We start from the raw sequence: 15,026 nt of genomic DNA, 5'->3' as shown, positions 1-15,026 counted from the left end.
CATTGATGACATTTTCATCCTAAAGCATCACATTAGCTGTCTGTTGTCTAAAGCTCAACAAGATCCCAGTACAGACCTAATGTGTGGGCTGTTGTGTAAGGATTCTTATTGGGTTACAAAATTAGAATGGTTTGATTTGTGCATCTGTTTTGACACCACAGTGTGGTCATTAATACTGTTTTATATGTAACATGAAGAAAAAAGATTTCTTTTCATTCGAGAGCAAAATTTAAAAAAAAGATCTGCAGGAGCTCGCGCTTATCTGAAGGGATCATAAACTGAAAAACCAAGAGGTGGAAAAACAGCACAAAAATTTTAGGCCCCTGCATTTGTTGTTTTATATAACAAGGTCACGGTGAATAAAAATAATTTCAACTGGTAATTTAGCTTCTACCAAATGAATGAAAAGACAGTTGGTGCATGTACTGAGCAACTGTTGTGTGTTGGTCTCTGCGCAGCTTTACATAAGGACCACGTTGACAGTTCAACCCAAACAGCTCAGACTGTAGTTATGGTGAAAAACAGGGCTCAGCACGAATGTGCAGACAAAGTCTCTGCACCATCATAACAGCCGGCCGCTCCAAGAACACTAGAGTTTCTACAGTGCAGTAAACAAGCAGGCCAACACTGCCTATTGTAGAGGCTGTACACGTGCAACTGCAGCAGCTCTATTGGCATCTTAATGTGTTGTCATATATCTGTACTTCTAAGACACCTGAAATCTAAAAAAAAGGATAAATGTACTTAATGCGCTGATATTGTATTTAACCACGTCAACGCTGCAATAAATGCCATCAAAATTTTGCTTATTTGTCACATCTTTAAAGTCTTTGGACTTTATGACTGTTAACATTACACTGAAGACAGATGTGGGGGCCTGAGGGCTTAAAAAAACACGAGGAAACAACTTTGACGATAGTTCGTGCCCTGGTTTCACCTGGATGGTTCGAAGCGAAGCCTCGTTTTGATGCTGCCTGATATACTGATGTAACGTTTTGATGCACCAGTTGCTGAAACAAAAATCTGATATAATAAGTGTTGGAACAGAAGTCAACATAAAAGAGCTTGCAGACAGGAAGAGCAGCAGCTGGTGACACCAACACAGAGGAGAGTGAGTGATCCAGTCAGTCTACAAAGGGGGATAAAACTGAGCTGACCTGAAGTGTAGGTGTAGGTCTGTTTGGACACTCCAATGAGTAACGGTAACCACTATTATAGCCAGGCTATCCTATCCTGCAGTTACGTATATTTCTGAATCAATAATTAAGATGGCCGAAAGCTATTTGGCCACTGTCCAGAATGCAAAAAATTCTCAACTGTGGATCCCTGATAGCCTAAACACAGTCTGAAGTGATCCTCACTAAAGAAAATTAGGTAGTTAGCAGCGTGCAGTTTTACAGACGGACTCTAATTACAACATAGACCCCTTTGGTAAAAGGGGGTCAGTATGACACTTACAACTCTGACGTAAGCCCTCACCTTTGACACCACCCTTGGCCGCTCACACCAGTTCCTAAGGGATGGACAGAGCCCTCACCACTGCCCTTTAGTAGCAACAGATGCATTAATGTTGGGATGGGATACAGAGCTCCTTATCTAGGGTTGTTTATAATGGAAGGTTCTTTGGCTTTTTCCAAACAAGGGGAACATTTGGTTTCATCCTGCTCTCTAAAGGTGTAAGCCACCATTTAGAGAGCAGGGTGATCTAAACTTCTACCACAGATATCCCAACTCAAATCAATTATATTCCTCTGCTGACAGTCTTCCCCTTTTTACAGTTCAGCTGTAAACAGGAACCAATATTTCCCTTGTTCTAAGGCGATTTGATGGCTGTTTCCAGCCAGAATAAATTAGGGTTATGAGACGAGCTTTATTTTCTCTGGCAGGATTTTTTTTTTTTAAAAACCCAACTTTTCAACAGCATTTTATGACCAAGATAATGTAGAGCCATATGACACATTGCTACGATCACCATATCGTGTTTCTTTAACTATATGGTAGTTAATCAACACATTCTGGGATATGTTCAAAGTGCCACATGATAATAGAATAATAACAAAGGAGGGAGTAATCAATACAAGCATAGATGTGTAAGGAAGACATTGGCATCCATCAAACAGTTTAGGCCATGGTATAATATAAATATGTCTTTTTAGAGGGAGTAGCAAAAGATGGTGGGCAGAGAGAACTATACGAGATATGAAACCTTGGTGAGATTAACCTAAATTAAAACCACAAGGGGAAAATCTCGATCACAGGTAGCAGATGATGTCCAAGTTATGTAATCTGAACTGTCCCTGCTGGCTTCTGCCCATCCCCTTAAAACCAGTTTAAAGGCGGTTATAGTCTGTCCTCTGTTGGCATCCCAGGTGACTGATGGTGTCCAACTTTTAGGGAGTTAGCTGGTAGATCTTCCGGTGGCTGGAGCCGGCGTTGTGGATAAATGGTTACCTGTTCGGTAGCTCGCTAGCTATCTGTCAGGTGTCAGCTCGTGTCCTTTAGCCGCTCCAAAGTTAGCTACGCTGTTTGCTTTGGTTTTTTCGCCGACTCTCGGATACATTCAACCTGCACACATTCATTTGGACTTCTTTTTAACCGCATATATTTCCCGTACAGTCACGCACGCACGCACGCATACTCGCTCTCTCTCTCTCTTTCGCTCCCCCTCTCTCCCACGGTACCTTGGGTGTCGTGCGGGACCTCCTTGGAACGCCTGTGAGCGCAGAGGTCGCTTCCTCCCGGCGTCGGTTTCCGCCGACTCTCGGTGTGTCCTCCTCCGCGTTGAACTCCACCGCGTCGTTTAATTTCGCAGAGAAAATATAATTTTTCTCGCAAGCCGCGTCTCACCTCCTACGATTTCACGTCCTCCATATTTACACATATTCTCTCTCTCTCTCTCTTTCTCTCTCTCTCCATGTCTCTCTCTCTCTCACCAACAACAACATTATTGACGTCCTCCTCCTGCCACGTGACCAGTCTGCTGGCGCTAAAAATAGCCTCAATAGAGAGCAATGGAGGCAGACAGACAGACAGACAGACAGGCCATGGACAGACGGGTCCATAGTTAAGTCTGCGTGGCGTGCCTGCCTCGCCTTATTTCCACATATTTCTTATACATATGCAACCTCGACTTAGATTAGAGATTATATTAATAGGAGGATAACCCGACAACGCACAATTATTTTGAATTAGCAGAGCAGCGAAAGCTCTGTTAAACTTTATTTCTTCTCCTCAGATAGATATATTTAAAAATATGCCTTTAAGGCAAGGTCAATTTAATGCATTAATGAGGCAAGCTTTACTCATCTCAGCTGTGGCATTGCTGTCCTGAGAGCTCAACAGCACAAATGGGGGGGATCATGCTTCTTTTTAACCATCTGAGTAAATATTGCATTTTAATTTTGTTTAGAACATAAAGCCTTACAAATAATAGACTGCGAGTTAAGATAGACAATGGTAGCCTCAGGGAAGTGGGGCTAGATCTCCTTGATTTTGCTCGGCTCAGCCTTTTTACAGAGGAAGTGGTGAGACGTCATCCACCTTTAATGGCTTTAATTAAGTGGGGATCAGTTTTATTATTAGATTTTAAGCCTCTGTCCAGTTAAGAGAGCCTGACAAATCAAATCAACATATAAAGCTTTCATTATTCCAAGATAATTCATTTAAGATGTGTCACGTGTTACAGCACCTTGGTACCTGTCTCCTTGGCACAAATAAACCTGTCCAGAAGTCTTCTATTCAACAGCAGATGTTAATGAACCACCATCTGAGCAGGAGTTCTCAACTTAAATAAATATATCATGTAATACGATATGAGCCACAGTTATGAATAAAATCATCATCTCCCGTAATTGTAAGTGCTGTAAACAATAATTCTAACTCACCACGGTGTGTAAGAAAGCTGCTTGGTATTTTCAGCAGGATTTTTGCAGCAGCACCCTGAAACCTGCAGTTACTGGCTGACGTTATGATTGTATTTATGTTGCAGTTAAACCAGCCTTAATCATTGTCCATCATCCTATAATTGTGGTCAGCGATCAGCCGTTATAAAGCCTCATGTTTCGAGTGCTGTGATACCAGCTACCCTGGTGTGTATTTTAGTGACAGCTTTAAATTTGTGTGTAAATTCACATTGAATTCTAACTGGAATATCAAAAAACAGACATTTTTTTGAGATTATTTATGAAATTGTTCAGTTTTCATCCTTCTCACACAAGATAAGGTCAAAATAATTTTCCAAAAAGAACATTGAGAGAGTTTGATGGAAAATGGTGATTGTTATCAGCTTGGCATGCTTGTCTAAGAAGGAGAACATAAAAAATACCAAATAAGATTTCCATAACTGTGTCAGGCCTGTGAAATTTAATAACTTAATTAAGATGCTGGTTCAACATAACCAGAAGAATTAGAAATGGCAAGTTTAATATGATGGCTGAATAAAATGAATAATGAAAAAGAAATCTGACATCACTGTTTTCAAAGCTGAGGAAAAGAGGGGAGAGGAGGAATCATCATGGAAGCTATAAATATCCCCACTCTTTGCACAATGTGACTGCAAAACAGCTAAATGAGCAGAAGAGGGGGGATGAGGAGGAGGAGGGAACCGAAGTGAAGGAAAGTGAGAGAGAGAGAGAAGTAGGTGAGAGAAATGGTGAACGTCAAAAGGTTTGAGGGGGGAAATGAAGGAAAGAGAAGATGAGAGAGGAAGATGGAGGGCTGATGTGAGGGGATAGAAAACTGGGATAAGGGAAAACTATTGTGCATGAACAGAGGGGAAAGAGAGAGAGAGAGAGAGAGAGAGAGAGGGAGAGGGAGGGAGAGAGAGAGAGAGGGAGGGAGGGAGGTGTGCACCAAAGAGGGGAAAGACAGAAATAGTGACAAAGAGAGAAAGAAAGAGCTATTCTGGTAATGATGTTGTTGCCATGGAGATGCTGTGCTCAGCTAGACTACTCCACAAGTGCCTTGTGGGTATTATTGAAGCAATATTCTGATTGGAGCATGAAACTATTGATTGTTCAACATAGGTCAAAGGCCATCCCACGACCTTTCCTGTATTGTTTGTCTTTTCCATTTTTTCTTTCTCCTTTGAACTAGTAGTGAGTCCACAAGTCTTCAGTATATATACTGGTGACGCCTGTTTTTAAGACTACACGGTGATCCAGATCAGTTTAATTCTCACTGCATTTCAAATGTTCATTTATGTGTTGAGCATCTGGCAAAATAGCAACAGACCGTGTAACAGACAAGGCCTTGTTGGTGAGCGTCTTTAAATTCAGGAAAGATTCAGCTCTATTTGGTGAAGATTTACCTCATTGAAATGACATCTATGCCATTTGTAAAGCATTTACAGCACTTAAACCTGATGTCAAACAATCCCAGATCCTTGGCAAATAAAAATAATAGTGGAAAGGTAATATGTTTAATACTGGCCTAGGTGGATAATGAACTCCAGACAGACAAACCTCACGGATGATAATACCGCTGTGGTGAAGGACAGCCAATGTTATTAGTATTACTGCTGTAGTTGATGAAACTCATCTGTGTAGGGTGTGATACAAAGAAACAAAAGAAAGAGAGTGAAAAGAGATCAGCAACTTGTCAGTCTCTTAAATGCAGAAGCACACTTTGACAAAGGAGCAGTGGTGAGTCAGCTTGTGAGTCACAGTGGCATCAGATAATCGAGAGAGAGAGAGAGAGAGAGAGAGAGAGAGAGAGAGAGAGAGAGAGAGAGAGTTTACATGCTGAAAGTGTCATGTATTTGTATTTGTAGTCTTTATATGAACATATTTGGTGACAGCATCTCCTTCACCTTTTTTTTCCATATTATTGATCTGCTATGTGAGACTGCAGCCATCAGCACCAGGTGTTCAGGCCTCAATTCCAGCACCGTTTTCACATTATCCAAACTGCAGCGTCCTCTAGAGTCCATAAAGAGTAACTGCGTCTACATGGACGCGAGCGACCGAAAGGACTCCGGACTGAATGGTGGCAGAAGGCACACACAAGGAACACACTGGATACAGTGGATCAACTAGAGAACAACTTGGACTGTCTAATATAGTTTATTATTATCATTATTATCATTATTATTATCATTATTATTATCACTATTATTATTATATATTTTTTTATTATTATTATCATCATCATCATTATTATTATCATTATTATTATTATTATTATATTCTTTAAATAATAAAACAAACTTTAAATCCTACTTGCGGAGTTGCGGAGAATTTTTTTTTAACTTTTGTAATGTTGATAATACAAAGATCACGTGTGATGATTCATTTATTTTGGACTTATAAAAGAGGACGTGAGTCACTTATGAAAACATTTTTTGTGGAAATTTTATATGAGCTTTGAAAGTTTTCTAATGACAATGAACGAAACCCAGGCAATTGTGCAAAATCCGATGTGGCCCTCATCAAGACTGATATTTATCCAATGATGACTAATTAAATAATGTTCACTGTAGTGTATTAAAATGCAAATATCTGTTGCACTTAAGGTGATTATCCAGACACAACACAGAAAAAAGGACTAATTGACCGTGGCCTATTCATTAACCCGTTTCAACATGTGACAAAGTGTTGCTGATCTGCTCACGGCAAACATCACCTTATGATGTGGGAGCATGAGTCAGCCTGCCTCGGCCCAGTGGCCATCTTCTTATCTATGTATCGCACCATATCGGCATCAACGCTCTTTAATCGGAACCGACGATTCGCTGACAGACACCCCTCGCCCCCCCCCCCCCCCACCCCACCACCACCGTTGTCAAGGCAACAACGCTTCGCTGTTCGTCATCGGTCCGCATCCCACCACCCACACCTCTGCTCTTATTCTGACGTGAGCGGCGACATCTTGGCGACTGGGGTGGTCACGTGGGTGACAGGACCGATCCGAGCACTTTAGAACTAATTTAGTCGGAGTTTGAACTGTTAAAAACAAACTCCCGACAGCGCTTGCAGCAGCGCGTGCAGCGGCGCGCCAGCGTTTCTGCTTCAGTTCCGTGTGTTTACTTGAACGCAGCGCGCGCGCCTTAGTGCACGCGCACTCGCGCGGCGATCGGGAGGAGAAGAGGAAGGCGGATCTGCCAGCGGACTCCGGCTCTTCCTCAGTGTAACTGGCTGCAGCGCGGTAAGTCAGCACTTTTCCCACTCATCCCTACATTTGGGAAACTGTTTCCTGCACTTGTTTCCTAGCTGGCGCTGCGCTCACGAGAGGAAGAGAAGAAACGCAGCAGCGGCCTCTAACAGCGACAGGTAACAGGTGTTGGACGACTACGGAAGCCCGGAGTGTTTGTTTCTGCAACGATTTGTGTTTGTGCTGGAACTGCTGCACAACAGGGCAGTCGAGCCGATTTGGGATTTTAATGAATTCCCCGTGTTTGTTTTGTGGTCGACTAAAGGGAGACGTTTTCTGCGCGTCGCGTTCACGTCGCGTTTCCATTTTCCTTCTGTTCGAAAGCGGGATCGAACCCAGCAGCGCACAGCTGGATGCTGACAATTAGACATTAAACGCCTTTTCTTGTTAAATGATGTGATTAAACCTCGTTTTGAATTTATTGCCGGTCAATATTCGAGTCAAATAAGACGCATCACTCAGTCATGCGTTTTAGTTTACCAATAAACATATAATAGAAATCTCCCGTATTAGTCTTAATGAAAGTTTTTGATAATAGACCTTATGCAATTTGTGTTACCAAAGATTGCTTCTGCGTAGACAATTTTGCTGTTTGTTGCTCTGTGTGTTGATCCTTATCCTTTTTTTTGATAAAGATCAGGGCAAATGGAGCGTTCTGTTGGTCCAAGTTTTTATATTCTCATCAACACTGCTTGACCTTGCATCGTAAAATGATGACTGTTGGGGGGGGAAGGTCAAAAGTGCATTTAAAAAGAAAACAAACCTGCAAACTTACTTCCTTAGTTAAAACTGGAACATATTCAACTGGAATAAGACCTTGCATTTAAAATCACAGATATCTATCTATCTGTCTGTCTGTCTGTCTGTCTATCTATCTATACTCATCATGAAATCAAAGGTAATCTCAAACTTTAATCTAGCAGCAGATACGTTTGAATCCCCCTCGATGTGCATTAACGCTCTTCAGCTAACTAAAGGATCTGAGGTGCACAACTGTGTTTGTTGTGTTTGTTCTTGGTTGTCACAGACATGTTATCTGCTTCTACAAACATCCGTGGCTGTATCCAGTACACTTTAGACATGGCTGATTCTGTTAGCATGTCATTCTCAGAAAATGGAAGACTCTGCTCCACGACGAGGTCGTGTCACCTTCGGGTGGCTGGTGGGACTATCCCAGGTCCTGGGTCTGGTATCAGTGGTGCTGACCGGCGTGTGGATGGGCCAGTACAAGGGCGGGTTTGCCTGGGACGGATCAGCGCAGCAGTTCAACGTGCATCCCCTGTGCATGGTGCTAGGCCTTGTCTTCTTGCAAGGAGATGGTGAGTCCAAAAAAAGAATTTAAAAAAATCCCTTTGGACCTGTGTGTGTGACGACATGATGGCAAAATGCTCTGATAAGATATCATGAATTTTCATCCAACTGCAACCCGACCTGTTCACCCAGTAACGTGTACTTGACATCTAGCATTTCTGAGGCAGCATTGATGGAAGCTGACAGGAATGTTGTCACAGCATTTCAAAGCTACTTGCAGAGATACACCAAAATGATTAGGAATGCAGAAAATTTGAGGAACCCTTAGCTTGGACGTGTCTAGCATTTTGTCTGCAAATATGATGAGCGCACGTGCGCGCGCACACACACACACATGCAAACACACACTCAGACAAACAAGCTATTCCCTTGCTCTTTATTTTGTATCTTAATGCTTCCAGTGGCTTTTTCCCATTGATTTTAAGGACAGTTGGTCAGGTTAAATTGAATTAGATTCCATTAGTGGACAAGGACATTATTTGGGACATGGGACAAGAGGGACACTAAAAAATAACAACACCACAAAACACACTAACAAGAGGCAAAAAAGGAGCATATGTGGTCTTTCTCTGTCATCCCCACCCTCAGAAAGCATCTGTTGGTGCCTTTTATATAAGGGGCTGAAATTTAGTTGACGTATTAGTTTAAATGGTGACGCTCATGGTGTCCATCTCAAATAAAGATCTAGATGATATGGGTGGTCAAACTCATTGCTAATATAGCTAAAGTTAGATTTAAAACATTTTCAAAGAAGGGAAAACACATTTCTGCCAATATCATTTCCTCTTTGAATCGACATCGTTCTAAAAAATAATGCCAAGCTTTCTAATAAAATATTGTTTTGATTGAGCTCTTCAGTGCCGTTGTCGAGGGAATTACCCACCTCCAGACCAACAGTGTCTGCAGCTGTAACTGAATCAATTCCACGCACATTTACAGTCACGTTCAGGTCAGACACAATCGGACAGTTAACCAGGCTGAACTCACACTGCTTTATTGTCTGTGATCAGACTGAGGTCACTGTCTGACACTCACGGTGGAACTCATGATGCTGACGGTGTAACTTTGGAGACCTGAAATGTCTGGATAGACGTTTCCAAAGCCTCTGCATCTGCCCGAGCCCACGGCTCGCCATTACTGATATTGCCTTGGCTTCAACGCCATCAGTTCTTAACCATGGTTACAATTGATCTTTGGGATAACTGTGACTAAATCAAATCAATCTGGAGACAAAGGCCAGCAGATGCTGTATTTTAGAAGGCCTGGTGACGCAGTGGGAGTGGTTCTGAGCGCGTGTGGCCTGAAGCGCTGTGTTTCTGACCTGTTGCATTAAGCTAACATTACCCAGGCATCCATCAGGCGGTGCTGCCACAGGGAACGTCTGAGGGAGGGAGGCGCTTCGTCACTGTCACTGTGTGATTCTGGAACTGAGAAACAGATATAAATGCTAGTGAGGGTGAATGGAATTTAAGGATAACAGTGGGAATAAGGATTTATCCCAATCCCAGGAGTTTACATTTTGCTGCAGATTTGGAACTATGATCGGAATAATCTGGAAGCGCTTTAACATCCTGGCTGTGACGCCGCTTCGGGATATAAGCTTCCTGATGATTTAGGAATAACATGCACCTTGTAATATTTACGGAACACTTATATGGTCAAACATGCTCTGAAAGGTTTAAGGCTGTCAGCTAGCTCCACTGGAGGAACCCCTGTGAGACCTGTTGGAATAGTCAGGTTTATTTAAAGATCATTTAACTATGCAGAGGACAAGCAATTGCTTCATCTACACGTGAACACGAGCGGCTGATGTCATACGAGTCAAAGCCTGTTGATTTTGTTGCCTCCAAATATTTGTCCCAACAGTGTCCTTGATACCAAGTAAACGTTTTCGCGTTTAAAACTCCAGAATGGGCAACAGTCGGTCAAAATGAGCGAACTGCATCATGCGGGGGCCTAATCTGCCCTGTTTGGAATGAAATAATTTCCTATTTTTATGTTCAAACTGTGCAAAGGTAGCATTTAAAGAGGTACAATCCTCTGAGAACAGGCTGAATCCGTAGTCAGTATATTTCCTCATGACACACTCATAACACACTATAGCGCCATTTGTGAGCCAGAACAAAGAATCTATATTGTGATTAACGTACCACATCTTTGTGCCTCTCATGGAACAGTGATGACTGAGCAGTCAAACAACTTGCATATCATTAAATAAAAGTGTGTATTGTTTCCCATTGACAGTGACAGAGCTCGTGGTGTACTAATTAGCAACAGTTAACGTTTGAATTAGTGGAGCTTTTTTTTTTGTTGTTGTTATCAGGGGATAAATGACATCATTGTGAGGACACGGGTGTCACCTGGCAGAGGGAACAGAACATGCACTAGTTTTTCCATGCCTTAGTTTTGATTGATGAAGCACTAAAGGTTAGCGGTTAGCTTTAATACATCAGTGGTACTCTTTCTTTTTTGCAGTGTAGGAGAGCTGCCATTCAAAACAGAACATTTATGCGGCGAGAAGTGTTTGTTTTTAACATTTACACCTTCGTTTAACAAAAGTTTGGACAGAACTTGATGTTTTTCAAAGATAAGTAGCAAGGCAACAGCATTTGTGCAGCATTCCACACATTTAAAATTATTTTATTGTACTTATATTTTCTGCATTTTCTTATATTCTAATTTTTCAAAGGTTTAAGGTTTTTTGTTCCAAGTTATAGTTGTTATCCTTGAATTAAATTAATCTTTGATTAGTCACATAGCAGTAGATGCCTGCTGCCTGCCCACTTTGGAGATTAATAGCGAGCAGTAAACCCAACTAAACTACACAGTGTGATATTAAAACAATAAAGAAAGCGTGTTGTTTCGCGACAGTTCACATACTTTCTACCTTTAGATATGTTTAAAGTAATAAAAGATCACAAACATTGCAGTTTTGCTCTCATGTCTTTAGAGTGTTGGTGGTCCCAGAAGTAAAGACAAAGTGAGAACTCATTGTTTTCCCATCTCTGTTCCAGGCCTCAGTGGAGTGAAAGTAATCAGATTAGTTTAACCAGTTCACAGCCGCCTGTGTCTGTGCAAAATTGTATTAGTTTAATAACAGAAAAAGGTCAGCTGGACGTTAGATTGGGATTGTAACACCCTGGGGTCCCTCTCTCTCTCTCACAGACACACACACACACACTGAATGGACTGATTGTGTGTTCATTTGTTCCGTCTGTCTCAGACCAGGTCGACATTAACTGGATTATGTTTGTCAATCTACTCATCTCTGACCTCTGTCCTCTGCTCATTCAGTACGGTCTAGATGGGCTACAGCGTCTTTTCTACTTTACTGGAAAAACAATGTCAGTAAAAACACAGAATCCTGGTTTATTGTGACATTTTAGAAATGGTAACGTAATAATGGAACACCCACCTTTTTTCTTATGAAACGAGACATTTTTTAACATTAAATTCACACCAAAAGCTTTCAAACTCTTCATTAGTTGGATGCCTTCACTTTTGAAATGTGTGTTAAAGTAATTATAAAAGGTTTTGTTGTGAGAGTGTATATTTTTAACTAAACCTACTTCCTTTTAACTCACATAAGCTTTTAAGTCGTTACTTATTAGTGGAGCTCTTCTGGTCAGAAGAGCTTTATCATTCTCCTTTTTAATGCCCAGCTGATAAATTCAAAATGAATCCTGTTTTGAAACGTCGCCTTTTCAAAATATAATGGAACGTTATTACACAAATCTGATCCTAGGCTCACTGAACATTCAGAAGTCTTTAAAGGGGATTCCGATTGTACAAAACATTTATTTTCTCAGAGTATGAAATCTACACACCACTTTTTATTCCTTTATTTCTCACTTCATTTCTATAAATGTCTTTATTATCATCATCTCGAGGAAAAGATGACGTTAAAAACATAACATTGTCGTCTGTGTGTGTCGCCAGCGATCCTGGTCTACAGAGTGTTTCACAATGAAGCCAAGCGGAACATTAAAATTCTGCACGGCATCATTCACCTGCTCGCCCTCTGCATCAGCATCATCGGTGAGCAGGGAGGGGAGAGTGTGTGTGTGTGTGTGTGAGTGTGTGTGAGAGAAAGAAATCTACTGACTACATTTACTTTGCATCTAGGTTTTGTGGCAGTGTTCAACTTCCATAAAGTATCAAAGATTCCAGACATGTACTCTCTCCACAGCTGGGTGGGGATGGCCACAATAGTTCTGTTTTTCCTCCAGGTACACACACACACACACACACACACGCGCTCATGTGCTGTGGTTCAAACAGTAACCAACTCCTTTTCTTCCTAGTGGGTAATAGGCTTGCTGTTCTTCCTGTTTCCTGTTGCGTCGTCATGGTTACGAGCCTCATATCTCCCCATCCATGTGTTCTGTGGACTGGGTCTGCTGGTCATGTCCATTGGGTCCTGCCTGCTGGGCATCACAGAGAAACTCCTCTTCAGCCTGTACGTCCGCCCATACTTTCCTTCCTTTTTCTCTTCTGTTTTGCGACTAAATGTCAATTTCACCAGGATTTAAAAAAACATTTACACTGTTGTTTACTTTTAAAAGTCAGCATTACTGCAAACAGCAATAGATTCTGTTTAAATTGAATTTGAACCTTCAAGGATTTTAGTGTCAAACCCTAATATAACCCAGGCTAAAGTTCACCGCTAAAGGCAATTAAAACCTCGTGTCGTGAGCAAATGAGGTGAGCAACCCCCCCCATTTGTTTGCTCTGTCGCTGAGCAGCTGCTTCCTTAGACAGACAAAACCATTACGTCACAGCAGGACTGAATGTTACAGGCTAAAAACCCACGTCGCCTTTGAGAGAAACCATAGCGGATACCACGTCACCATCGGCTGTGATGCAGACTGAATATCTGGATGCAAAAATGATCAATGGGATTAAACGTGCGGTCCGGATTTCACTCAGTGAAACTCAGACTGGGTTCATCTTTAAAAATGATAAATGTAGAGCTGCTCATCATTCCCAGATGCCGTTCATGTAGGCTAAAACTAGACATCACAGCATCTCTGACCTCAGGATCTATTTTTTCTGCCAAAGCAGAATGGTTCTATAACGTGTTCTTTCTCTGTCTGTTTTTTTGGATTTAGGCCCACATACTCTCAGTTCATCCCAGAGGGGGTGCTAGCCAACGTCCTGGGAGTCCTCCTTGTGTGTTTTGGGGGGGTCGTGTGCTACATGGTCACCAAGGAGGACTACAGACGTCCTCCCAACCCAGAGGAGGAGTCTCTGTCTGTCTACTTCAAGACGCTGACTGAAGGCCAGTCCCCCAGCTCGCCCTGACCGCCATAAAAAAGTTAGTGCTGAGTCCAAACCACGTTTCAAGATGTACCGCCGCAGCATCACAGTGGGAGTAGGTGACAATTTCTCCCATCCGTTGTCATGACTTCCAGATGGTGATGTCACAGATCAGATCAGCAAGTGCAAAACCTCTTGCAAACCGTCTTTGGAAATTCAAATATGTGTGTGTGTGTGTGTGTAAACCTTTGAAGATATCTTAGTAATGTTTTGTCAAAGCTTGATTCATTATATTCAGTATATTCTCCACAGCCTTTTTCTGCTGATGAAATGCCAAATCTGTATCATCTTGCACTATATGCTGTCGACATGGCTCATCACACTACAACAAATATTTACATTTATATATAGAGAAATCCACAGTCCTGATCCTTTTGGAATGTAGTTGAACTCTAAAGTCCTTGAGTTGAATGGTGGCTGTTTGTTTCAAGCCTTGTTTCACCAAACTAGAAACACAGTGGTTTATCTCCCCAGATTTGAAACAATTCTAAATTTTCATTCTGTCCTAATTGTAGTCCACTTTATCTTGTCCACCTCACCCTATGTGAGGGCAAAAACCCGAGGATTTGCCAAAGTACCGCTAATCTCCAACAATATTAATAGAGTGAGATGTCGTCTCCAGAAAACAGCTTTAAATAGACGTAACAGTAGCAATTGTTGGATTCAAAAAGAAATGTATGGTTTCTGTTTTTACTTTCCATCTACCTGCTTGTGCATCTTTATTTGGAGACAATATAACGTTTTTTTATTGTCCCTTCAGGGCTTTTTACCACCTAACTGGAAGCTGTTGATTCAGTGTTGCTCCATTAAAAATTTGTGCAAGTCATCGTTTTCTCTTGTGGTTTTTCACTTGACTGAATGTGCGACAGAAATGACCTCAGCTGCGAACCAGCAGCTACGGATGAAAGACCAGGACTGATTTCAGTCTTTCTCACCTTTCACTGCCAAACAGATAACAGCGAACTGTAAAAGAAAACATCCCTAACAAGGTTTCATTCGCTGAGCTTTGACTTACGTGAGCTGCTCTACGTAACGAGTGATTTCGACTGAGCCTGACGCTTTCCAAAAAAAGAAAAAAGGATCAAAATAGCTTTGAGGAATGCAAATTTTCTGCCCCCTGTTGTTTGCCTGTGTGTTGTGAAAGAGTTCTCTGGTTCCGACCTCAGGCAACAACCTTCCTACTGGGGCCTTTATGCAAAAGGGCTGAAACTGCTGTGTCATCCACCACATTTAAGCACTTCAAAATG

The 15,026-nt window shown here is 41.8% G+C and overlaps 1 protein-coding gene across 3 annotated transcripts; it reads left to right on the top strand.

Moving 5' to 3' along the window:
- The first annotated feature begins 6,851 nt into the window (after positions 1 to 6,851).
- LOC130515043 (transmembrane ascorbate-dependent reductase CYB561) lies at positions 6,852 to 14,605 on the top strand. Of its 3 annotated transcripts, none has more exons than XM_057015022.1 (7): positions 6,852 to 7,143; positions 8,261 to 8,468; positions 12,400 to 12,498; positions 12,586 to 12,689; positions 12,765 to 12,919; positions 13,572 to 13,777; positions 13,875 to 14,605. In XM_057015022.1, exons 2-6 carry the CDS (start codon positions 8,264 to 8,266, stop codon positions 13,762 to 13,764), a joined length of 756 nt encoding a protein of 251 aa, XP_056871002.1. In that variant the 5' UTR covers positions 6,852 to 7,143; positions 8,261 to 8,263; the 3' UTR covers positions 13,765 to 13,777; positions 13,875 to 14,605. The 3 variants fall into 3 exon arrangements, with proteins under 3 accessions (XP_056871002.1, XP_056871001.1, XP_056871000.1); XM_057015021.1 differs by adding an exon at positions 7,209 to 7,268 and having other exon boundaries at positions 13,572 to 14,605; XM_057015020.1 differs by having other exon boundaries at positions 6,854 to 7,143; positions 13,572 to 14,605.
- The last annotated feature ends 421 nt before the right edge of the window (positions 14,606 to 15,026 follow it).

Source organism: Takifugu flavidus, chromosome 18, assembly GCF_003711565.1.
Source record: "Takifugu flavidus isolate HTHZ2018 chromosome 18, ASM371156v2, whole genome shotgun sequence".
Lineage (NCBI taxonomy): Eukaryota > Metazoa > Chordata > Actinopteri > Tetraodontiformes > Tetraodontidae > Takifugu > Takifugu flavidus.
This window is presented reverse-complemented; position numbering and strand designations above follow the sequence as displayed.